The 26,380-nt window shown below is 44.0% G+C and overlaps 1 protein-coding gene and 1 long non-coding RNA gene across 2 annotated transcripts; both read right to left on the reverse strand.

Moving 5' to 3' along the window:
• Positions 1 to 11,996: 11,996 nt before the first annotated feature.
• LOC147281993 (uncharacterized) lies at positions 11,997 to 12,542 on the reverse strand. The gene is made up of 3 exons (XR_015122900.1): positions 12,326 to 12,542; positions 12,169 to 12,219; positions 11,997 to 12,017 (listed from the first exon to the last, which is right to left on the reverse strand). It is a non-coding gene; the product is annotated as an uncharacterized LOC147281993 (long non-coding RNA).
• A 1,885-nt stretch (positions 12,543 to 14,427) lies between these two features.
• Positions 14,428 to 19,569, reverse strand: LOC147281994 (Protein kinase superfamily protein). The gene is made up of 3 exons (XM_086246288.1): positions 19,338 to 19,569; positions 16,282 to 18,588; positions 14,428 to 15,632 (listed from the first exon to the last, which is right to left on the reverse strand). Exons 2-3 carry the CDS (start codon positions 18,360 to 18,362, stop codon positions 14,786 to 14,788), a joined length of 2,928 nt encoding a protein of 975 aa, XP_086102414.1. The 5' UTR covers positions 18,363 to 18,588; positions 19,338 to 19,569; the 3' UTR covers positions 14,428 to 14,785.
• Positions 19,570 to 26,380: the final 6,811 nt, after the last annotated feature.

Here is a 26,380-nt window from a genome sequence, read left to right on the forward strand (position 1 = left end):
TCGAGTGTCCATCTTCCCACGATCATCCCGGTCCGGCTCGGCTCGGCACAGGAGATGGCCTCTTTTCGGGTTCTGGCGTCGACCAGTTAGAGCTCGGAAAGACCCCCAGTCTATGGGACCGGCTCGGCCTGGAATCCCATGCCCGATCCGACCACACATGGACTTCGTGTCTTCACATGAAAACATGTGTTCGTATCGGCTCGGCTCGGCTCTCCGCCGCCATTCCCGGGAAGATCACGATGGGACGAACCGCCACACTTGAATGCACCTGACACAATCTTCTGACAGACAGAATATCAGGCTTGCATTCATGACTGCTGGACAGTTTGCCTGCACCTTCCAACCTTGCATTCAATGCAGCATTCAATGCTGAGGAAGCAAGCAGCTGAGCATGCAACTAGGTCTGACCAGGTGCGTGGGTCTCTGGCAACCATTCATTCACATGCAGGTAACTTATTCATTAAGTTTTCCTTTGCCTATATAAGGCACCACATATGCACAAAATGAAGCATCTAGCAATCTATCAATACACACGCTAAACACTTTGCATTTCCATCCAAAAAAGAGCCTACCCAACTTGCTGAGAATAACCCAGAACATTTGCCTTGTTCTTCCCATTCTCCCAAGTTCTTCCTTTGTTCTTCCTCATCCACCATCAAACACCACCACTGATTTCATCATCGGAGTGTGTTTGGCTGGTACCACACCGGTCCATCTCCTTTGATCTTGTTTTTGTCTACAGGAAGATCTCAACCAGCATCCACTTCATCATCCAGCGAAGCACTTGATCAGCCAGATCAGCATATCTAAGTTGTTGCATCTACCTTACGAGAATTTGCATCAACAGATTGGCGCCGTCTGTGGGAAGCTGACTTCAGCCGTTGTGTTCATCACCGCAAACGCTAAGCTCTTCCTCCACGCAAGTCATCATGACTACCATATTTCGGGACACCAGTTCTTCTTCAGGAGCGTCTCAGAATGATGAACAACATCAGCCTGAGACACCTGAGAAAACGAGGGGAGCACAACTCCCCAGGACGCCAAAGTCCAAAGGTTCCTCCAAAATCCGAGCCGCTCACAAACTCCTTAAGGAGAGTCAGCGACATCTGGCCGCTGAGAATGCACTCCTGAAGCAGAATAATGAGCTGCTCGCAAAACAGGCCGAGCTGGCCGGGGAACTTGCACGCCACCGTGCTCAACTCGAGAATAGTGGGGGATCGGGCTTCCGATCACGCCGGACCCGAGCCGAGCAGGAGGTCCTTTCGCCGTCTCCTTCTCGGCAAAGCACTCCTGCCGAGCCGAACGACCAGACCGATCAGCAGGACTCGGATCACGTCTTCCCGGGCTTCGAGGACATGCCCCCGGCCGAACAGGCTGAATGCCTGAACGCCCACCGTCTTCTTCAGCAAAAACAGGCGGCTTTCGGGAAACGTGCCCCCAGGGATTCGGGCGGAGACCGTGCCGACCCGAATACAAATCGACGACCCCCGGCCCAATCAAGGTTGGGGGCCAACAGTCCTGCCGGTTCGGCCGAAACCAGGGGCCCGATTCGGAATAGACTCGGCCCTATCGCCAGTCAGGATCCTTCCCCATCAGGAACTTACTCGGGGAGGCGATCAGTGAGCGACCGACTGGGGTCCACCATGATCATGTCGGATCGACAACCGGCAAGCGAGAGGCTCACTCGTCAGCCGGTGAGTGAGAGACTCGGCAACCAGGCCGAGTGCTCAGGGGAAAATGCGGCCGAGCCGACCCCGCCCAATGTGGAAAATCTTGTTCGGACTTTGGTCCAGGACCAGATCCGAAGCGTCCACGATCGGCTCGGACATGTCGAGGTCTCCAGGGGGTATACCGGTAGAGCCGACCACGGGGAGGAACTTCCCCTCCCGTACACCAGCAGAATCATGGATGCTGAGGTCTCCCGCGACACCAAGCCCCCCAAGATGGATCAGTATGACGGGACCAAGGATCCCTACGACCATCTTGACAGCTTCAGATACGCCATGGAGGCCCGCCAGGCATCTGAAGCCACGAAGTGCAGAATCTTCCCTTCGACCTTGAAGGGCTCGGCTCGGGGTTGGTTCCGAACCCTCCAACCGAACTCCATCGACTCCTTCTCCGACCTCCGGAGGGCCTTCCTGGCGAGATATCGGGTTGTATCCGAACGACTCTACAACTTGAACGATATGTCGCTCATCAAGCAGCAGGAGGGGGAGAGCCTCAAGGCCTATCTGATCCGCTTCAACATCGAATATACGAAGTGCGACGATTGCGACGATAGGTCAGCTAAGAATGCCCTCATGCAAGGCCTGCACGCCGGGGGACTCCGCTCCCACTTGATGAGGAATCCTCCCTCCACTTACGATGAGCTTTCTGCCGAAGCCACTAAGTGGGCGCGGGCTGAGGAGTGGGATGCTCAGGTGGAGGCCCTGAATCCCAGGCCGACCTCGGCCAAGAGGAAGGAGGGAGAGGTTGCAACTCCCAAACCCCAGGTCCAATCCAAGAAGACCAGGACCGAGGAGCCACGCCAACTTCTGGGCAAGGGACCCAAGTTTGTCCAGTACACGGAGTACACTCCCCTCAACGCCGGTCTGGAGACAATCTACTCCAAGGTCAAGGACCAACTCCCAGTCGCAAGGGAGATCAAGGGACCACCCCCAGACAAAATCAAGGAGGGCGTCTTCTGCAAATATCATTCCAATCACGGCCACGTCACGGGTGATTGCTACGCCCTCCGCGACGGGATTGAGACTCTTGCCCGGGCGGGTAAGATCAATCAATTCCTGGCCGGTGGGCCTAGGGTACCCAAGGCCGCGCCGAAGAAGCCCACCAACACCATCGAGGTCCAGGATGCTGCCATCGGATCGATCGGGGGGGGACCAACCTTCGTGGGGAACTCGAACCGATCCCAGAAGGAGTATGTCAGACAGGCGGCTCAAGCACACGAGTCCCTGTCGATCCAGGCGGGTCAACCCAGCACTTCCAAAAGACAGCGGAAGGACTGGGCACCGGTCACCTTTGAGCCAAACGAGGCAAACGAGATCATCTTCCCCCACTATGATCCGGTCGTCATAGTGGCTGAGGTCGCCGGGACAACCATCGCGCGCTCCTTCGTCGACGGAGGGAGCTCAGTCAACATCCTCTACCACTCTGCGTTCGCGCAGATGGGCATCGGCGAGGATAAGCTGGAGACCGATACACCTGCCTTGGTCGGGTTCGGGGGAGAAGTGGTTCAGCCCCTCGGACACATCTACCTTCCCCTTTCGCTCGGGAAGGGGCCGATCAAGAAGACCTGCATGACGTACTTCATTGTCGTCAAGCGGCCGTCAGCCTACAACATCATTCTGGGCAGACCGGCTCTGGTCGACCTTGACTGCATCGTCCATTACGCCAACCTCCTCATCAAATGTCCGGTGGGCGACGACTGCATCGTCATTCAGGGGGACCAGTGCTCGGCTCGGTCGTGCTACGCCGCTTCGATCAAGCAGAAGGGTCAGCTGCCGAACTCGCAGGAGCTTGACTCCATCGCCGATTCGGGCAGGTGGCCGAGGGCGGAAACATTTGACTTCACTTCCGAGCCGAACCCAGAATCTCGGCCCCTTCCCGCCGAGGCCTGGGAGGAAGTGACGATCTCGGCCGAGACACCGGATCGGCTCGTCCGAGTGGGAACTCAGATCGGCCCCGAACAACGTTCTGCCATCGTTGACTTCCTCCGTGCCAACGCGGAAGTGTTCGCCTGGTCTTACGATGACATGCCAGGCATATCGTCTGACGTGATCACCCACAGGCTGAACACCGACCCGGGATGCAAACCGGTCCGTCAGAAGAGGAGGTCATACGATCCGGTCCGATACGCCGCCATGGCTGAAGAGGTAACCAAGTTACAAAACAACGGGTTCATCCGGGAAGTCAACTACCCCGACTGGCTTGCCAACGTGGTCATGGTGAAAAAGAACAACGGGAAGTGGAGGATGTGCGTGGACTTCACCGATCTGAACAGGGCTTGTCCCAAGGATAGTTTTCCCTTGCCCAGAATAGATCAGCTCGTCGATGCAACAGCAGGACATCAGCTCCTCAGCTTCATGGACGCCTACTCTGGATACAACCAGATCCTGATGCACAAGTCCGACCAGGAAGGCACATCTTTCATAACTGATCGCGGCATGTACTGCTACAAGGTCATGCCCTTCGGCCTCAAAAACGCCGGAGCCACCTACCAAAGGCTGGTCAACCACATGTTCAGATCATCCATCGGCAAATCCGTAGAGGTTTACGTGGATGACATGCTGGTCAAAAGCATCAAGGCGGACGATCACGTCAAGGACCTCTCAGACATGTTCGGAGTCCTGAAGGAGTATCAGATGCGGCTGAACCCAGCCAAATGTGTCTTTGGGGTTCGGTCAGGCAAGTTCCTTGGCTACCTGGTCAGCCAACGGGGGATTGAAGCCAATCCGGAGAAGATCCAGGCTTTAATCAACATGAAGTCCCCAAGGACACGCAAGGAAATCCAGAGTCTGACTGGAAGAGTTGCCGCCCTGAACCGGTTCATCTCGAAGTCCACCGACCGGTGCCTCCCTTTCTTCAAAGCCTTAAGGGGAGCAGGGAAGGGCATAGAATGGACCCCCCAATGCGAGCAGGCCTTTCAAGATCTAAAAAGGCACATGGGGGAGCCTCCCATCTTATCCAAACCAGAGGAAGGTGAAGAACTTTTCCTCTACCTCTCTGTCTCTGACTCGGCTCTCAGCTCAGTTCTAGTAAGAGAGGTCGGCGGTGTACAACACCCCGTCTTCTATACGAGCCGAGCCCTCGCCGACGCCGAGACCAGATATCCAAAATTCGAGAAGATGGCTCTCGCCCTGGTCAGCTCGGCTCGGAAACTGAGACCCTACTTCCAGGCTCATTCTATCGTTGTCTTGACGGATCAGCCCCTCAGACAAATCCTAGCAAAACCTGAGACTTCAGGTCGGCTCATCAAGTGGTCAATCGAGCTCGGCGAATTTGACATCATCTACCGTCCCAGGACGGCCATCAAAGGTCAGGCCATGTCGGACTTCATCTGTGAGTCGACCACCTCGACGGAGGATCCACCGCGCGCCGACGCTATGCCAGCAGCAGCCGATCCGAACAAAATCGGCGAACGCGACCAGGTTGATCTCATCACCTGGACCCTCTATGTGGACGGATCTTCCAACGCCATGGGAAGCGGGGCCGGGCTTGTTCTGATCTCCCCAGAACAAGTTGTGATGGAGTATGCTCTTCGCTTCAGATTTCAAGCATCCAACAACGAAGCAGAGTATGAGGCACTCATCGCCGGGCTCAGATTGGCAAAGGAGCTCGGCGCGACCAAACTAAACATCTTCAGCGACTCCCAGCTAATCGTCAATCAGATTTTGGGAGAGTATGAGACTCGGGAGCCCAGCATGACTGCCTATCTCGAGAAGACCCTTTTGCTGCTCGGAGACTTCCGCGAATACAAAATATCACAAATCCCGAGGGCAGAAAACTGCAGGGCCGACGCCTTGGCACGCCTGGCTTCGGCCACAGACACCGGATCCGCCAGGCATGTTCCAGTCGAAATTCTGGACAGACCTAGCACCGCCGAAACCGAGGCCGCAGTTATGCAAACCGAGGCCGAGCCGAACTGGATGACTTCAATCATCACCTACTTGGTCTCCGGGGTTCTCCCCCCGGAGAGGGACAAAGCACGTCTCATCAAAACGAGGTCGGCTCGGTTCAGCATGATCGATGGTCAGCTCTACAAAAGGAGTTTCTCCCTGCCCTACTTGCGGTGCGTCACCCCCCAAGAAGGTCAGGACGTGCTGAGAGAAATCCACGAGGGGATATGCGGAAACCACTCTGGAGGAAGAGCCCTCGCCTACAAGACGATCAGACAGGGTTACTTCTGGCCGACGCTGAACAAGGACGCACACCATCTGTCTCGCGCTTGCATCAAATGCCAGCAATTTGCCGCGGTTCCCCATCAACCTCCCCAATTGCTGACCTCCATATCCTGTCCCTGGCCGTTCGCGCAGTGGGGACTCGATCTGATCGGCCCAATGCCGAAGGCGAAGGGGCAAGTCACCATGGCGGTGGTAGCGGTCGACTACTTCACCAAATGGGCCGAGGCCGAGCCCCTAGCCACAACTACGGCCGAACGGATGGAGACCTTCGTCTGGAAGAACATCATTTGCCGGTTCGGCATGCCGCACACCATCATTGCGGACAATGGCAAGCAGTTCGACTGCAAGAAGTTCAGGAGTTTTTGTTCACGTCTGAACATCAACTTGCGCTTCACCGCGCCATACCATCCGCAGTCGAACGGACAGGTCGAGGCCATCAACAAGATCATCAAGAAAACCCTCAAGACTAAACTAGATAAGGCTAAGGGAAATTGGCCTGAACTCCTGCCAGAGGTACTTTGGTCCTACCGAACTTCCTATCGCAACTCCACGAAGGAAACTCCCTATGCGTTGGCGTTCGGAACTGACGCCGTCGTCCCGGTCGAAATGGGGACTCCTTCATTCCGGACCGGCACGTACAATCCCGAGACCAATGACGCCGGACTTCGGCTCGGCCTGGACATGATCGAGGAGAGGCGAACCGACGCCGATCTCTGCCGAGCCGCCTACCAACAAAGGATAGCCAAATATTACAATCAAAGGGTCAGACCCAGAAGCTTCGGATTGGGCAATCTCGTCATGAAAAAGAATCCCCTTGCCATCAAAGAGAGCTCATTCGATCCGAACTGGACCGGACCATATAGAATCACGGGCATAGTCAAGCCCGGCACTTACAACTTGGCCACTCTGGCTGGGAAGCCTCTCAAGCATAGCTGGAACGCTGAACACTTGAAGACTTATTACCAGTAAAAATGTAGTTAGGATCGGGGACTGTCCGACCTAACACCCATTCCAATCAATGAAAAGATGAGCACATTTCTACTCATTTTTCTTCTTATTTTTTCGAAGTAAACACTGGGGACTCTACTCCTATACACTTCTAACAAAGAGGAAAGATCTAAGTGTTTCCTTCGAAAAAATTCTAAACCCATGTGCCGAGCCGAAGCGCCATTTCCGGCCCGATGCTCGGCATATTACAGACTCATCAGGTCTATAAACTCATGTGTCGAGCGGGCGCGCCATTTCCGGCCCGATGCTCGGCATATTACAGACTCATCAGGTCTATAAACTCATGTGTCGAGCGGGCGCGCCATTTCCGGCCCGATGCTCGGCATATTACAGACTCATCAGGTCTATAAACTCCCGTGCCGAACTAGCGCGCCACTTTCGGCCCAATGCTCGGCATGGTACAGACTTATCAGGTCTATAAAAATCCCTGTCTGAGCCGAAGCGACTTCCTACAGTCCTAACGTTCAACAGGATATTTCTAAAAGAAAAATATACACTCCAACCAAAACTTTCATCGTGCATGCCGAGCCGATCTGAAAGTAGGTTTGAATATTTTTCTCAAAAAACTGCATTCCTAAATATCTCAATGGGTATGCCGAGCCCATCCGAGATGACTAGGGTTTTTTAAATTTTTACTTATCCTGGTTATGCTTATCAAGCTGATCCGAGGACAAGTTCTAATTTATCATCACCATTCATTTTCATTTTAATCGGCATGCCGAGCCGATCTCAAAATGTCTTGGTTCTTATTATGTTTTCACTTTTATCATTTTTCTTTTCCATGTGTTATTAGTTTTTGTCGTTAGCTTAATTTCCGAGCCGAACTGACAGCAGCTTGTATCATATAAAGAAAATTCTGATAAAATTAAACAACATAAAACCAAATACAAATTGTTCCAAAAACAATTAAACCCGAGCCACACTTCGGCTCGGGAACAAAAAACAAAAACAAGACAACATAAAATCATGCTATCATGCAGATCGCTCGGCAGGGCCCTCCTGGATCGGCTCGGTAGACTCCTCGGGCGTCTCCTCGCCGAGCTGCACCACCTCAACCCCGCCGATCTGCATCTCAGCATTGGGATCGGATTCGGGGACCGGGGGAATCGGGGTCGGCTCATATGCAGGCAGTGGAGGATCTTCCGGAGTCGGCTCGACTTCGGCGCGGACTTGGCGATCGAGAGGAGGAAGCTCATCCTGTTGACTTCCCTGGGTGTCTTCGTCGTCCTCGGACTCGCCAAGGAATGATACATCCCAGTCCGGCCTCTTCGATTTGATCGCCTCCAAAAGCTCCTGATACCCATCAAAATGGGCATCAGCCAGTGCCTGGGCGCTCGGCACTTCAGATCGACGTCGGAGTTCGACATTCTCGATCCTCCGTTCAGCGGCCTCGATGTCTCGCTGGAGATCGCCGACATAATGCCTCAAGTCCGCCACATTTTGCTCCGAGGAGGCAAGCTCCTTGCCGAGCCGACCGACCTCCTCCTCCTTCCTGGCCAGCCTGGATTGCAGACCCTCCGACCGTTCACGCTCGGCATTAACCGTCCGCTCGGCCTCGGCCAACTTCTCTTTTAGCTCCAGGATTCGTGCCCGAAACCTCTCCAGTTTCGCCTCGGCATCGACGGCGGCCTTGGCAGCTTCGAACTGCCTCATGGCGAGCTGCAAAAAAAAAAAAAACAACAACAACAAAAAACAAATTCATTACTAATCCGAACCGAGCGAATAGACAAAATCCGAAGTAAAGGAGACTTACCAACATGGCCTGGCGGGATGCGATCAGAGCCTGGTGGCTGAAGCCCGGCTCGCCATGGTCAGTCCACAGCCCCTCCTGCACCCTCGCGGTCATCACGCGCTTAAGGCCCGTGACGAACGGCTCGAGGCCGGGGTCTACCTCCACCGCCTTCAGGGGCGCCGAACCGGACGCTCCGGCACCAGAACCGCCGGGCTCGGCCCGAGCCCTCTTCTCCACCGGGGCCTCGGCCTGGGGAGCCTTCCTCTTCTCTGCCTGCCGAACCGGTCTCGGCGCAGGAGATCTAGGCTGAGCTGCCGCCGGGGCAGGAGCCTGGACCGGCTCGGCAGGGGTCCGCCCCGCTGCCTTCTTCTGGACGCTCCGAGCCGCTTTCTTCCTAAGGCGAACCTCCAGTTCGGTGGGCGCCATTCCCCTCTCGGCTCTAGGATTCCACCTGGGCACAAACCAGGAGATCCCGCTCTGTCGGATCTGAGTCTCCCCGAGCAGGAACTTGGTTGACAAGTACTCTCCTGGTGAGTCCCTGATCGCGGCGATCTGGTCCTTGAGCTCACCTCGGAGCTTGTACTTGCCCCAGCTTACTGCGAAGGCGAAACCAAAAAGAGTTAGACAAAAATATAATACAATTAACACAAGACATATGCAAATTGTCCTCGGACCGGCCCCAAATTCCCAATGCCCACCTGGAATTCTAAAAGCTCTGGGCACCCGAGCCGAGGTGATTCTGTTCGGATCGGCGAACTCCCAATCCCCAGAGACAAAGAAATATCTTTTCTTCCATGTCTTCTGGGAGGAGGGATTCCCACCGAAGAGTGGCCCCGAGTACGCCTGGAGGTTGTAGAATCCGAGCTCGCTCTGCTTCGACCTCAGTGCGTAATTGCAGAACAGGATATCCTTGTGTGGCACACACTTGTGCACTTTGTGCCACAAGATGTGCATGGACAGGATGATCCTGTATACGTTCGGGTTCAGCTGGTGTGGCGCCGCGCCGATCGTCGCGAGCCAGTCCTGCAGGAAGGTGTGCAGGGGAAGCCGAACCCCATTCTCAAACATCTCCGGGTACATGGTCACCCATCCTATCGGGGGTCGGCTCGGCTTCTCCCCCTCGGTCGGCAACCTCATCAGCACGGAGTCGGGGACTGAGTATCTACTCCTCAAATCCCTGAGATGGTACTCGGTCATCTCATTGGGGATCTGATCGGCCTTCCACGGCAGTTCCTCGTAGAAGTCCGGGTCGATCGGACTCCCCGTCACCCCCTGAGCCGAGGTCGACGCCTCGTGCCCCCTATCCCTTTCATCCGAGCCCGAGGTGAGTCTGCTCGGAATGGTGGCGATCGGCTCGACGTCGAGAGGTTCTTCGTCACCTCCTTCGACCGTCCCTTGTTCCCAGTCGGAACTCAGTATCTCGGGGTTTTCCTGATCCCCTCGGGCTCGGCGCTCTCCTCCCGGATTGCGGTTCAATGCCGAGCCGGCCTCGTCCAACTCTTCGGACAAGCCATCCCAACTCGCCTCACCCGCAGGTGGGCTTCGGCTCGGCTCGGCCTCACCCACAGATGGGCTTCGGCTCACCTCGGCCCCACTGTCTCCCTCGAAGGCTTCCCCCGATCCGAGCCGACCACTCGAATCAGTCTCTGACATTACTAACAGTTTTTCTACTTTCTCTCTCTCACTTTATGGATCAAAAAGTTCTTTTTCTCAAGAACACCAAGAACACACCCAGAAAAACCCGAAAAACACAAAAACTCAAGAATGGACAGAATCACTTACTGGTTTTTGTCCGGCCAATCCCTCCACCCCTCACACACTCGGAATGGCTTCGTCTATGATTACGCTTGCCCGAAACCGTGACCGAACTGCTGCACTAACGACGGAGGTAGGAGGAAATTCACGGCGGAGGAGGGAAGAGTTTGCAGAGAGAGAGTGGGAGTTTCTGAAAAAGTTGGAAAGTGAGAGGGAAGAGAGAGAAAGGCATGATTTATACCCCCATGCAAACCGATCTCAGCCCTTCATTTCTGGCGCTTCATATGCCAGATCTTGACACCTGTCAAACATTCAAAAAAATACCCATAACGAGGTGACCCTTACGTTCCCCCATGCAGAAATCAAACGTCTCTTCACCTGTCCCTGAGATATTTTGACTAATCACAAGTCGTCTTGTGTTCGGATCTTCGGGAACCTGGGCTCGTAGGGTTCGGCTCGGATCAAGCAACATACTACCTTTGGGATTGTCCTTACACTCCAACTTCCAATCCACCACTGCTCGCTCGGATCGGAAGTTGGGGGACTCCTGTTTGTGGGAAAATCCACATCAATCCGAACAGCCAATCACAGCTCGACACGTGGCTGGTCAACATCCACCTCGGAGTTTGACTCTCAGTGGTCAAAACTTTGACCCCCACGTCATCACCACTCGGCATCGCCTCTGCCAGCTCAGACCGGATCTCCACGCCGGCCCTCCATGTTCGGTCCGAGCCGAACCGATGATCTTCCGTGGGATCGAGTGTCCATCTTCCCACGATCATCCCGGTCCGGCTCGGCTCGGCACAGGAGATGGCCTCTTTTCGGGTTCTGGCGTCGACCAGTTAGAGCTCGGAAAGACCCCCAGTCTATGGGACCGGCTCGGCCTGGAATCCCATGCCCGATCCGACCACACATGGACTTCGTGTCTTCACATGAAAACATGTGTTCGTATCGGCTCGGCTCGGCTCTCCGCCGCCATTCCCGGGAAGATCACGATGGGACGAACCGCCACACTTGAATGCACCTGACACAATCTTCTGACAGACAGAATATCAGGCTTGCATTCATGACTGCTGGACAGTTTGCCTGCACCTTCCAACCTTGCATTCAATGCAGCATTCAATGCTGAGGAAGCAAGCAGCTGAGCATGCAACTAGGTCTGACCAGGTGCGTGGGTCTCTGGCAACCATTCATTCACATGCAGGTAACTTATTCATTAAGTTTTCCTTTGCCTATATAAGGCACCACATATGCACAAAATGAAGCATCTAGCAATCTATCAATACACACGCTAAACACTTTGCATTTCCATCCAAAAAAGAGCCTACCCAACTTGCTGAGAATAACCCAGAACATTTGCCTTGTTCTTCCCATTCTCCCAAGTTCTTCCTTTGTTCTTCCTCATCCACCATCAAACACCACCACTGATTTCATCATCGGAGTGTGTTTGGCTGGTACCACACCGGTCCATCTCCTTTGATCTTGTTTTTGTCTACAGGAAGATCTCAACCAGCATCCACTTCATCATCCAGCGAAGCACTTGATCAGCCAGATCAGCATATCTAAGTTGTTGCATCTACCTTACGAGAATTTGCATCAACATACAGTCCAGGCGTGATTCACTACAAAATGTTGGGAAGGATGATTTGATATACAAATTGAAGAAAATCAGAACCTTTTCATTTCTTGGAAGAACCATAATCTACACTGAAACTAATTAACTAAGCCAAGCACCAGCGTTTTTACATAAAGGAAGTGATTGAAATCGATTACCTAAAGCTCCCGCTCAGGAGTCCATGGAAGTAGGAAGAGTGTTGGATAAGCCTGCAAACACATAGATGGAAACTCGAAAGAAGAGAAATGAGTCCTTTTTTTTTATTTTCTGTTTGATTTTCCCGGGAAACTAATGGGAAATTGAGAAGCCACGAACCTGTTCCGATGTGCTCGAACTTGGACTGTTTGGTGACAGAGAATTGCTGGCAAATCCCAGCTTAGGATATTTGAGACTGAAATGAGAATCTCTCTGTCCGTGGTGGTGTTTAGTTGGATTGGATGAGGGCTTGTGCATACGACGGTGATCAAGTCGTCGTCCGAGCTTGACACCATGCTCTGGTTTCCGATGCTGGAAGCAATGACACTCTCGCCTGTGACAGAAAATACAACTCAACAAAGTGCATGTATAGCCTTTTTTCTTCTATAGCATTTTTTTTTTTTTTTACAACTCATTTTGTTACATTGGAAACATATATAGAATCGTAGACAAATTTTAACCCATTATCCTCGATTTTCGTACTGCTTGAACTAACTCTACAAATTTTTACTCACGCCTCTCCTACTAATCTTTCATCGGTAGCAATTTTTACAAATGACATATAAAGAGTAAAAAAATTCTTTTTGCAATAACTACTCATATAGTCATATGACCAACACGGCAACACGCGAACAAAATGATTAAAAAGAATTTCTAATCAAAACTCGAATTTGTCTAACCCCTCCCTATGGCTATGGACCTCAGAGCCCACCATACCACATCACCAATTCAGCAAATCGACTTGAAGGTTGAAAAAGAGCACCAAGAATAGGCTTGCATATGATGAACTTTTTTTTTTTTTTTTTTAGGAGGAGTGAGAATTGAACTTGAGTGCAAAGGGGCAAACTCTACGGCCCTTTCAACTAGGCTACCCACCAACTGCACATATGATGAGTTTATATGACATTTATTTCACAATAACTGGTTATGTAACTAACTCATAAGATATGTGTAAGAATTAAGAAAGATGTTATATAGAATTTTTCTTGTTAAAATACTCTCTACCATTGGACTAGATGTGCTCTCGTAGTAGTAAGTGGCAAACTCCGCGTCAGACTTCAACATCAGTGTAGCAACCAAACTGTTTTAGAAATTGGCCAACACACCCACATGTAATGTTCAATTAAATGTTAGGTTTGTTTAATAGACTACATAAGAACTGCCCTTCCGGACTCAAAAAGAAGTAGAAGGGCTCAAAAAAGTGGTGTCACAATTATGATGAACCACATATCATAAGGCAGAAGACTTAGGGCATCAAGGGTTCATTTTTAGTCACCTCCTTTTTGAACCCGAATGGGCAGTTTTTAGGTACTATACGGTGACTCATATGGTGAGGAGGTCAAGATAATGTTCAAAAGATGCCTTGAAGATCCATAAATATTTCCTTATGGGGTCAAGTTATTATTTCTATTTGGTCATCATGATATCATTAACTGATAAGTGATAGCTATTAGCCTATTACATAAATTCTAATGTTTTCATCAAGATGTTTTATAGAACATAAGTAAATCAATAAAAAAACTAAAAATGCTCATATACAAACCGTAAAGACTCAAGATTCATTAAGATTAAAAAGAATAAACAAAAAAAAAATCAACCTCAGTTCTTAGACAATATATGCATTAGACAATGCCAAGAAACAACCTTATATCCTGGATGAGTCAATTAGTAAAAGAATAGCCTCCTCCCATACACATGATGTGCTCCACTTCTACTCCTCTGCACCTTAGCCTAGCCTCTTTGAGGCATTTTTACAAACACTTGCCTCCAAAACGAAGTTTTACCATAACATTCCTTCAGTTTGGAATCAGTATGTAACTGATGCAATTATGGAATCATGAATAATCATTGGTTCGGTCAGTACATAGTAATCTGTACTTGTTCATTCTATATGAAGAATGGGTAGTTTATGAAGGAACAAACTATGAGTCATGGGTCAAACTTCTGCATCTAAGGGAAGAAATATGGGTTCATGGGGTCAATTGACCCCATTTGCTCCTTGCTAGATCCGCCCCTGCTTGAAGCTAGAAATCCTTACGCCATGTTCGGTATGGCTTTCATTGAACACTTCATCTGCTAGCCAATTATTTTTGTATATTATTATTATTATTTGTCAACGTATTTTATTATTTTTTCTGAATATGTAAATAACTCAGCTGAAACTGAGTGGCTTAACCAAAGTGCATAACATGATAACATTCTAGTAATTAGTTCCAAAAACATGCATCCATATATATACATCAACCTCCATTGAAATAGGTATGCCTTCCTTCTAGTCAATGGCAAATCTCCTGAGAGACAACACCACCAACAAATGTTTAACGTTTTACACGGGGAGAAAGAAAAGAAAGGTCGTTTAATTTGCAAGGCCGTTCTTTTCATCCCATCTCTGATACACGATCCATAATGTACAAAACAAAACCTGGAATCTGATATATGCGCCATTACTGAAACTCTACCAGAGTGTGTACTACCAAATATACATAAGCTAGACATGAGTTACATTACAAGAGGAAAGGAGGAGGTCTTTCAAGAGCTGATACACAAGCAGACAGCTTCTCCTAAAATGGTGACTTTTCTCTAAAATAACTCAAACTCTAGGCTCTCTCCTGTAGCTTTAAACTCCAAATACTTGGTGTTCTTTTCCTGAGTAGGCATTTCTGGAGCTTCATAATCACAAAACTCTGGCAGTTCCGGTGGAATAGCACAGCGTATTAATGCCCAATTCAGTCCCTCAAAGAAGGGATGCTGCTTAATCTCACCTGCACCTTTTTCTGATCCCAACCGATTCTCTGGCTCCTTTACCAATAGCCCTCTGATGAGATCCCTAGCCTGGAGACTAACAAGTGGGGTGTCTGGGAATCTTAGGCTCTGCAACACCACATTGGCTAATGTGTCCTCGTTGTTTAGACCTTTGAATGGCGTTTTGCCATATAGAAGCTCGTAAAGAAAGATTCCAAACGTCCACCAATCAACTGCAGCTCCATGACCCTCTCCTTTGATGATCTCAGGAGCCAAGTACTCATGGGTCCCTACAAACGAATTGGACCGTGCATCAGTAGGCTCTGCTACAAGCTGTGGCAATGATCTGATCTGGGCTGCAGGGTCATTTTTTAATTTCCTTGTTTTTGCAGCAGCAGGTAAAAACCTAGGGCTGAAGCATGGAACTTGGCAGGAGGGTTCAATGCAGAAGGGCTCAGCACAGCTAGATGCTCTACATGGACCAGACATTTTTACACGATCAGCATCGGATGAAGGTGATTTCAAAAGAGTTGGATTGACAGTGCACCTCAGAGACAGGTCAAAATCTGTGAGCATAATGTGACCATCTTCCCGGACAAGAATGTTTTCAGGTTTCAAATCCCGATAAACTACCCCAAGCATGTGCAAATACTCCAAAGCAAGGAGGACTTCAGCCACATAAAACCTGAAAACACTTTTAAATTAGATTTGCAATGGTGTGGTATGGGAAAATCATACATAACAAAAGTATAAGACGAATAAGCAATTATAAGAAGAATTCCGATTAGCTAAGTAATCTCAGGGAAGCATCTAGTTCATTAAGAAACAAAGACTAGATCAGAGGACATGAATCTAACGTTCAGTTGCCCAATTAAATTACATAGTGCTATTGGATCTCTTTAGAGCTGGCATGCACACAGAATAATTATTAGAGATGACCAGAAGAAAATAAGGATCAAAGACAATTCAAGATGTCGTTTAGCAATTTCTCAAAAAGGACACATCTATTTCTGAAGGTCAATAGCTGAATTGACAAAACACAATAAATAAAACATAAGACCATTGAGTTTGTCGTAGTGAGTGATGGTGTAGGAGGAGGCTTCAACTTTAAAAATGCACGACCAATCATTAACACATGCAAAATCATAATCCATGTATATTTAAAGCAGTCACAGGAATATGCATAATAAGCCAGACATGGTATATTTGTATATTTTCTCAAACATGTCATGCAACCTATTGCCTAATTGCAGGTTAGTATCAATAAAAATTAAAACAAAATGCATAGTTGCACCAGGCTGAGGATACTATAGACCTTATGTCTAATTTTTTACCTTGTTGCTGCTTCAGAAAAACACCTTCCAGGCTGCTTCTGCCGGAGGACATGAAGATCTCCACCAGGACAATACTCCATAACTAAACATGATAGATTATCTGATGTAAATTGGGAATACAGTGTAGGAAGAAATGGATGATCAAGCATCCTCAATATTTCTCTTTCAGTTTGAGCCCTTGGCATTTTCTTCCTTCTAGCCAAGAACTCATTGTCCATTACCTTTATGGCAAAAAGGCAGTTTGTACTAATTAGCTCGGCAAGATATACAGTTCCAATGTCTCCACAACCAAGCTTCTTCAAAAGATTGAAGTGTCTCAAGCCCAGGAGTCCATGCTGCATCCTAACATGACGGATGGCTTCCCACCTCACATCCTTCGACATATGAGGTTTATTGCTACAACTAGACCCACTTACATTGCTCTCATCACTCAAACTCGTACTACTACTATACTCACCTTGGCTACTTTTTGAGCTTTGGGAAAACTCCCCCTTTTCTTTCAGTTTTGGGTTCTTTTTTTCTTTCATTACATCAGTTCCACCTGTATTACCAGTCTTGCAGCTGTCCAAGGTGAAGCCTGGTTTACTTGGACTGGAGTGCACATTATTTGAGCTTACTTCAGCAGGAAGACTGGTAAACTGGGGCACCAAAGAACCTTGGTTGGATTGTTTTCCAGTGCCTTTTATTGTGCTATGGCATTTCTCACAGACCAGCTGACTTGTACAAGGATCAAAATCAGCATCAACTTCATCATATTTACTAGAAGTGCAGACAGCAGAACTTGAATCCTGCCTTAGCTTCTTCTTTATGATACTCCTATTCTTGCTGACTGGTTTGAAAGAGCGCAGGGTATTATTTCTGGATAACTTGCTTGCCATATTACCTTTGACCAAGCTACTTGAAGAAGGTCCTACATGCAACTTGACTTTCCGCCCTGGTTTTCCTGCTGATACCTTATTTGCTAACTTGGTTTTGGCAGGAACACTTTCAACAAGTTCTGAAATATCGTCACTTCTAGGTTTATGTTTCACTTTCTGCCCCAGCTCTGATTTTATTGTTTGCACCCCAACTGTCCTTAACATAGAAGCACTTTCATTTTGCAATGTTGTGCTACCAGCATTATTGTTTGTTGTCCCAATGACAAGTCGAGGAGTAGAACGAACACTTTGGCCTGACGACTTCATCTTGGGCATTTGAGGATGCTCAGGCATCTTCTCACAAGAACTTGATATGCTCCCAGCATTATTGTCTGTTGTCCCAATGGCTAGTCGAGGAGAAGAGCGAGGACTTTGGCTTGTTGACTTCATCTTGGGCATTTTTGGATGCTCAGGCATCTTCTCAGAAGAACTTGATATGCTCCCAGCATTATGATTGGTCCTTAACATGGAAGCACTTTCATTTTGCACCGTTTTGTTCCCAGCACTAGTGTCTGTTGCCTCAATGACAAGTCGAGGAGAAGAACGAGCACTTTGGCTTGATGACTTCATCTTGGGCGTTTGAGGATACTCAGGCATCTTCTCAAAAGAATATGATATACTTTCTTCTGGCACCAGAGAGATTTCAACCATATTTTCCCTATCTTCACTTGAGGAAGGACCCGATTTACTGGCTTGAGCAACAACTGCATTATACAAGGTCTTGATCCTCCCAGCTTCGGAGGCTCTTGAAGGACTTGTCAACTTTGACAACCGTTTCATAGCAGCCATTTCTGATGCCTTAGTAATGGAGAGCTCCCTTAATGCCTGCTTCAGAGTCGCTGGCTCAGAATTTCCAATCCCTGGTGGACGAGACACACCAACTGTAATTGGCTTCTTTAAGGCATTTTTATTTGAAGTGCTAGTTCCTACTTGCTTTGAATGATCTGAACCCTTGGATGCAGTTTTAAGATTGATTGCCGCAAAAAGCTTACTAATATCATCTTCTAGATTATCCTTGTATCCCAGTTTTAGAACAGGAAGCTTCTGATCTTTGTCACCCACACTCAACCTGGAATTTGGTCGATACATTCCACGAGAATATTGACCTGAACCCAGCTCGTCTGTCACTTCAACAATTTCAGAAGTACCCGCAAATGAACCCATTTCTAACGGTACTCACTCTGACAAGGTTATTCAAATGAAGTACCAAAAAGAGGAGGGAGTTTAGTTCAGCAAGTTTATAATGATCAGTTCCTCGAGAAGCATTTCAGGTAAAAATTCTGAGTTATCAAGTCAGAAATGTTGCTCTAGACTGTTCTCCGACCATATAAAAGTAAAATACATACACCATGTTTTGTCTTTTCACTTCAAACTATCTAACATCAAAACCCTGGCATGATAAAAAATAAAAATAAAAAAAAGAGTAGCAAAACCATCAGTCAACTAACAGCAGAGGTAGTTTTCACCAATGAGTACAACAGAAAGTAAGAATGAGCCACTCAGCCACAAAAATAGGTCTTCAATGAGCACTAATCTAGAAAAGCTTTCAAATTGCAAACTAACACAACACTGCAATACTACTTGACCAAATAAAAATAGCATCGAAAATGCTAAATACAGTCAAAGCATCTATTCAACATCGCATAAAGGTCATATGATAAGGACAGTAACATTGACATAAAACAGATTTCCAATAATCTAAATGGGTGCAAACCCAAACCATTCGATTATAATTTCAACATCCCTATAGGATGCACTATTTTAACTTAACACCCAAATACCCATTTCAAGAAAAATAAAACCAGACAATTCTGAATGAAAATTTTTTATTTCTCTAAATTCATTTTCCTTCATTTAAATTAACAAATCATAAGCAAACGTGAAGCAAGACCCAAAACCCAGTTGCATTTTTCCAGTTTCTTTTAGTTTAAGTTCAACCAGTCTTTTTATAGTTTTGCTTCACCTCTACTAATCCAACAAACAAATCAATCTGAATCACAAACAAAGACAAAAAAAATTAAATTAAATTAAATAGCACCAAAATAACAAGGTCCTGAAGCTCAAATCTCAACTAAAAACGTGTATGCAAAACCCATATGAAAATGCTTAAAGCAAGCAGATCGGAGGCACGAACAGTACCTGATTGAGCAGCGGTTCAAAGACACATTGGCGGCAGATTCGGTGACTGAATCTGGGAAATGGGGAAGGATTGAAGGAATCAAAGTCTCAGAGAGGAAGCGAAAAACCCTAGAAAAGCTTGAAACCCTGAGGTTTGAGTTTTGTTGAGGAGGCAGCGATAATGGGCAAGATGGGAACTTGGGAAGAGGAGAAAGGAAAGCGGTAGTACTACTGAGACGACAAAAACAAGTTCATTCACCCCTGCTTCTCTCTTTCTCTTTCCATATGCTGGCACTGATTATTTTGAAGGCACGTGGGTCCCACTTCTATATGCTGTGGAGTGTGGACCCCGGAGAAAAAAACGTGAAAATATTTGAAAACCCTTTTTGGGATTATCCAAAATCTCAGTCGTTTTGTGAATTTTAGGGTGGGGCTTTTCATTTTTTTGATTAAAAAATAGGATGGGGAAGGTTAAAAATTGAGTATTTTTACTGTGTCATGTTTTTACTGTGTGACAGTTTTTTGTTTTACATGTACAGATTTTTTTTTTAAAAAAATGTGTATATATAAAGCACATCACATGCATAGTCTTTTGATAGAAAAAAATCACATATATATATTCCAAACTTAATTTTCAAATAATTGGATGAGCATATATATTGTCTTTTTTAATTATTCTTAAAAAAATACTAAGAAACGAATATACACTCATGATTTTGACTTTTCATTTAACATGTCGGTTAGGCTTAGAAAGTCCAACTGTTTCGCCGAAAAACACATAAATTCTTAAAATGGGATCTAATATACTTTTGCCAATCATGTTGGAGAGATCTTACACGTTTCATTCATATTAATCATTTGTGCATATAATACGTGTAAACAACATTTGAGATATGCATATCTACCATGTAACTGTCAAATAAGTAAAAATTGAGTATTTTTATTGTGTCATGTTTTTAGTGTGTGACAGTTTTTTTTTTTACATGTACAGATGTTTTTTTAAAAAATTGTGTATATATAAAGCACATCACATGCATAGGTCTTTTGATAGAAAAAATCACATATATATATATATTCCAAACTTAATTTTCAAATAATTGGATGAGCATATATATTGTCTTTTTAATTCTTCTTAAAAAAATACTGAGAATTGAATCTACATAATTTTGACTTTTCATTTAGCATGTCGGTTAAGCTTAGAAACTCTAAATGTTTTGCCAAAAAACGCATAAACTCTTAAAATTGGATCTAACGTACTTTTGTCAATCTTGTTGGAGAAATCTTACACATTTCATTCATATTAATCATTTGTGCGTATAATACGTGTAAACAACATTTGAGATATGCATATTTGATAATTAACTAATTCATTTGGAAAGAAATTATAGTATAACATTCCTCTTGTATTTTATTCGATGTAGATAGTTGTTGAGGTTGGTGGCCATGTTTGACTTCCCGAGCTATCAATACATAAGATTCACTAATTATTTTATGCATATTAATTCTAATATAAAAAATAGTTGTTTATAAAATTATAAGCAAAAACGGACAACTATAAACTGGAAATGCCTACGAATCCACTGCACAATTAATATGTTAATTAAAGCTATTAGTATTAATTAAATATTATTCACTTGTACTATATATGTCAATAGCATAATCTTAACAATGAATAAACCAAATCGATTTTACCTATCATCTCTCTTCTTGTTTGATTCGATAATGTTTATCTAACATCTATTAATCTATATGAGACCAAATGGAGTATCATGTATCTAACGGTATTCAAACCTCATCTCATAATTTTACCTGCTAATTACCACCTAATTAATTACTCTACCATGATTATTTTTCAATAAACATTGTTCAAGGTTACAGGGGCATTTGTTTGGCTACCAAAAAAATAGGTTACAGAGAAGCTACTTGAATCAAAGATGGATATAACATTAGGCAATGTGTGTGGACACACAAAGTCGGATTTTAATTTTCCGATGCATTCATTTTTACTATTTTGAATTTAGCTATACATTACAAACACTTTTTTATATTTAAGCTATATATTACAAGAAAATGTTAGAGATTTTAAATTTATATCATAAATTTAGATTCCAAATAATAGAGCAATGAATATATCAATATCTATTTATTGTAAATAAATGAGTTTAGAATAATTCCTAATATAAATATATAGGGTTAAATATAAAAATGGTCCACGAACTTTATAGTGCATTTCAATTTAGTTCACTATCTATAAAAAGTGTCAATTTGGTTCACAAACTTTCTAATTTGTATCGAAGCAGTACAAACGCTAACTTTCATTCGAAAATTAACGGAATTGGTCACATGAAAATATGATGAACGGACTGAAATGCTTCTGAAAATGTGGTTACTTACTGTGTACATGACCACTTTTCGTTAAATTTTTCGATAGAAGTTAACGTTTGTACGGCTTTGGTACAACTTGAAAAATTCGTGGACCAAATTGACACTTTTTATAATTAGTGAACTAAATTGAGATTCACTGTAAAGTTTGTATACCATTTTTGTATTTAACTCAAATATATAAAACACTATCACATATATTTAGAATTCAAATTGAGAGTTTTAACCGTACTTATATACAAATAAAAATTATAAATGTATGACTATGACACTAAAAAAAATATTATGAATCCATTTTTTATGTTTTGTGTATGTTTAATTAATATTTATACCACATTACCACCTTAATTATTTTGAGTCTAAAAAACACTCAAAAGTTTATAGTCATTTTTTAAAAATGACCTTAAAAAAGAACATGACATCTTTAGTTAAAAACTCACTTGTGGGCTAGTGGAATCTAGCCTCTGTGCATTAATGAGATAGCCAAAAAATCTTCCTTCAATATATAATATTATAATTGTTATTAAATGTATTGTCTATTTATTTTTGGGCAAATAATTGAATGCATTGTCAGTATGTAGGATTTTTGCAGGCTTGCAGCTGTACTGCATCGCCAGGAAACACAATTTCTCTGACCATCAGACCATGTTTGGTTTCTTTCGAATTCAATGTCCTATAGTGAGTCCAATAATGATCTTCATCTCCCTAGTGAAAGTGAAATTTCAAATGGGTTCGAGGAACTTAATACCGAATGGTTACCATCTGATACTCATGGGCATTTTGACAAAAAAAAACTCTTGGGCATTTAAGTCCTCACTTCACATTACTTTGATATTATTTCACTGATTATCTTTTACCTAACCCACTAACTATTGGGGGTGGTCCCAAAAAAAAAAATTAAAAATAAAAAAACAACTAACTATTGGTACTAAACAAATTGCAAACTAACTATTAATCTAATAATATTTTTCTTCTTTTTTTTTTTGGTCGAATATATTTTCTTCTTAGAAATGTCAAACGGGTGGTGTCCTCCTAACCTGACCCGTTTAAATTAGATCTATTTGTGTTTTATGTCGTGCTCATTTTGTCTTATTTAATAATCGTGTCGGGCTTGTATTGGCCTAGATAGCTAAGACTTATGCTCGGCATTGCCTGCAGCCCGTTCGCGTTTATGTCATGTCTATGTTGTGCTCGTATCGGTCTGGCTCGTTTCATGCTCATATTGTGTTGTGTCAGTTTTAATCGTGTCATGCTTGTGTCGATCCGATCTATTTGGCACATCTATCTTTTCCCAATGTTGGAAGAGGCCCCGAATTTAAATCCCTCTTCCCTCGTATAAAAAAAAGAATATAATCTTATATTTGATAGAGTGAGTTGAGTTGAGTCGTATGGTTTTTCTCGTTAGCTCATAATGTATGAGACGTACACACTAAGCAAAGAGTTTGGTTCATGAGTGAGCATATTGTGAGGATCGATTTGCTTCAGCAGTCACTTGTAATTTTTGTCATTCCACATGTTTTAAGCTTGGAGTTTATGGTTTAGCTCTTGAATGTCAGGTTATCCAAAATTCAATAGTTAAATCTTAACTTTTAAAAGGACAACATACGCCGTAATCAATCTTAATAAAATCCAAACAAAATAAAAAAACACAAAAACCACCCGAACAAATTGAGCAACAAATCCGCCTCGAGGAAAATCAAGATTCGCTGGAGTAGATCTTGATATTTCTCGAACAAATCTTGATTTCGGTGGAGCACTGGACTGGTCCACTAGTTCTTGAAGACACACCCGTATAAAAGTATTGTGAAGTGGAACCATCTTTTTCACATGCATGGTATGCCACCACTTCGCCGCCCGAAAGGGATGGGTTGGTCAGTTGGTGTTTGTCTTCTTGGCCCGCCTTCGCCTTGGACCTCGAGTTAAGCAGTCAACATTGGAAACCATAATAAGTACTATATAAAGTGCCCTATTAAATTTGTTAATCCCAAGCCCTAGGCAGCTAAAGCCATCTTTCTCTTCATATTTTATGCAGATTGGGGTCACGCAACTTTATTTTGGGATCAGCAACATTTTAAGTTTGAATGAAATGGTTGAAAGCAGCCCTCTAACTTCTTAGGCAAATTGCTCAAGGTAATCATAAGCTTGGTTGGTACTCTCTTTTTATTCCCATCCATTGTACTTGAATACCCTTTTGAGTGTTTGGCTGGGGAGAGAGTCCACCTACTAGCTAATTGTATGATTCATACCACCATGTGATGTTGACAATGAATGTTTGAACCAATTAGAGTTCAGTAACGTGTTGCAAACTAGGAGGATCAAGTCAGCCCCAATGGTTTTGGAACTAGTTTTATAAGCATGGAAAACTACATGCATTAAAAAAACTTAATTTAATGGTTGAGCTACACTACTTATTTCATTATTTGTTTTGGTGATGTTTGGTTTGTTGAATGTAATGGGCAATCATATGAGATGGCCATTCATTGTTTGTTTCACATAAATAGTGTGACAAATGCTCATTTTCCCAAGATAGTGGACATTTCCAAATTAAAAGTAAGAAAAATGTCCATTTCATTCATGCATTTACTTGAACCACCTAAACACTTCAAACTTAAAATCCTGAACAAAGAACATTAGTGCTTGGACCCCAAACCGCAGAACCCGGATTTTGGACTCAATATTCTTGACATCGAATTAGGACCACAAATGCCGAACACTAAACCAAAAACTCCAAACTTGGAACTCAATGAAATAAACAATGAAAATACCATTTTAAATAGTGCTACTTTTTTAATAGTTTAGGTCAAACAAGCCCAAGCCCAATTCAAGCATTTGAATGGATGAGTACGAGTGTAATTGGGCTTAACTCAAAGTTTGTAGATCCAAGTGCTGGCCCATTTAGTACCATCGCAAATGCCATGCAAACTGCAAAGCCTGAAGTATTTAGCATTACTCTTTGCTAAAGGATGGGAGAAACATTTTAAATCATTAGTTTGACTCTTTCTGTATTAAAAATATTAGGATAGGAGAAATAATGTTTATAAGAATATTTTAATAAAAATTAAATGCTCGAACAAGGATTAAGGAAAGTTTGACCTGACATTAAAGATGATAAGTTGATATGGATCGTTGTCATCACTGATGACGTCAACGGTTTCATCCCAATTCCCAAAATATCGTTTTTAGCCGCTACTCGCTATGTGCATGTCACTATGTCAGCACTTCATTTTCTATTAATTTTATTAATTTTAAGAAAAATTATTATGTATAATCGATGTAGTGAAACGTAATATAATTAATTTATATATTATAATATGAGTGAATGTTATTAATAGTATATCCTATTAATATAAATACATCATCTAATAATAACTTTATATGTTTGATTGATTATATTATATAACGGTATATTAGTTATATTCTATAATTTTTTCACTTATAAACTTCTAATGGACAAAAATACCGGAGAAATCCAAAAATGATGAAGATACTGTAAAAAAGTCCCGAGATTTAAGGGTTGGTAATCATATATCTTCAAAAAGAGAAACAGAGTTGGCAAGTTGGCAACCATATAAATTAGGAAAAGAAATAAACCAAAACGAAAAATAAAAAGGTAATTATACAATTTATACGAATTTGTCTTTAATAGTTAAATTATTAATATCGAAATTTGGACAGTTGTAACTTGTCAATCATGTGGCTATGAACGTGCACTTCTTCTTGGCACTATACATTTTCTATTTCTTCATCGCATGTAATATAAAACAGGAAAAAAAAAACCGCGAAATTCCAGACATTCTTTTTTGGTAAGGTGATGACTGTAATCAAAGGATTTCCAAGTAGGTACCCACCTCAAAATAGGATCAAACGAGTTCACACTATAAGCACATACCCCTTTTCTCCTTTTGTGGTTTTCTAGGGTATACTACCTACTTTATTCAATAAGATTTCTAAAAAATATTTAAATTTACACATAGTTTGCTGATAATTGCATGTATTTGTGATATATTGTAAACTTTTATATATGAGGAATTTTTTTTTCTTTTAAATATGAGGAAGATGAGTTATTAAATTGCAATATATTAATAGGTGTTTTACAATCTAATAGCTCACATTTGCTTATGCATGCTCGCATTTCTCATACTAACATATGCTTAGATTTATCTCGCTTATAAAATAAGGTTTTTTTTTTTAGTATCATTAAAATCATCAAATTCGTTTCCAAATAATGAGAGAGACAATGTTTATTAATTCACATGTATACTAATACATAATTTGAGATCCATATTTGATGCATATATCATTATTGTTATTATTTCTCTTTTTTCTACCATATTTTTCGATGCTAAAAATATATTGTGTCGGTTAAGAAAACGAGTAAAAGAAGATTTTCATCATTTTTTTGGGTCAACTAGAAGATTTTCATCCTAAAAAAATAAAGAATCCCAGAAAATAGCAGTATCCTTTTTTGTTTTTAGTTTCACCAATAACTTTCAGGAAGTAAATGAAACGACAACATCTTTTACGGGATCAGTTGTCGTGGCGATTGCACAGTCAGCAGCGATGGACGGCAGAGCCTTCGCCACGTGGATAAATTCCGTTTACACGGAGGGACACGAGAAAACTCTTACTCTCTGGTTAGCTCAATCACAAAGCTCCCAGTCGCCATATAAATATCTGAACAA

This window comes from Dryas octopetala, chromosome 6 (genome assembly GCF_963921425.1).
Source record: "Dryas octopetala chromosome 6, drDryOcto1.1, whole genome shotgun sequence".
NCBI classification, from domain to species: Eukaryota; Viridiplantae; Streptophyta; class Magnoliopsida; order Rosales; family Rosaceae; genus Dryas; species Dryas octopetala.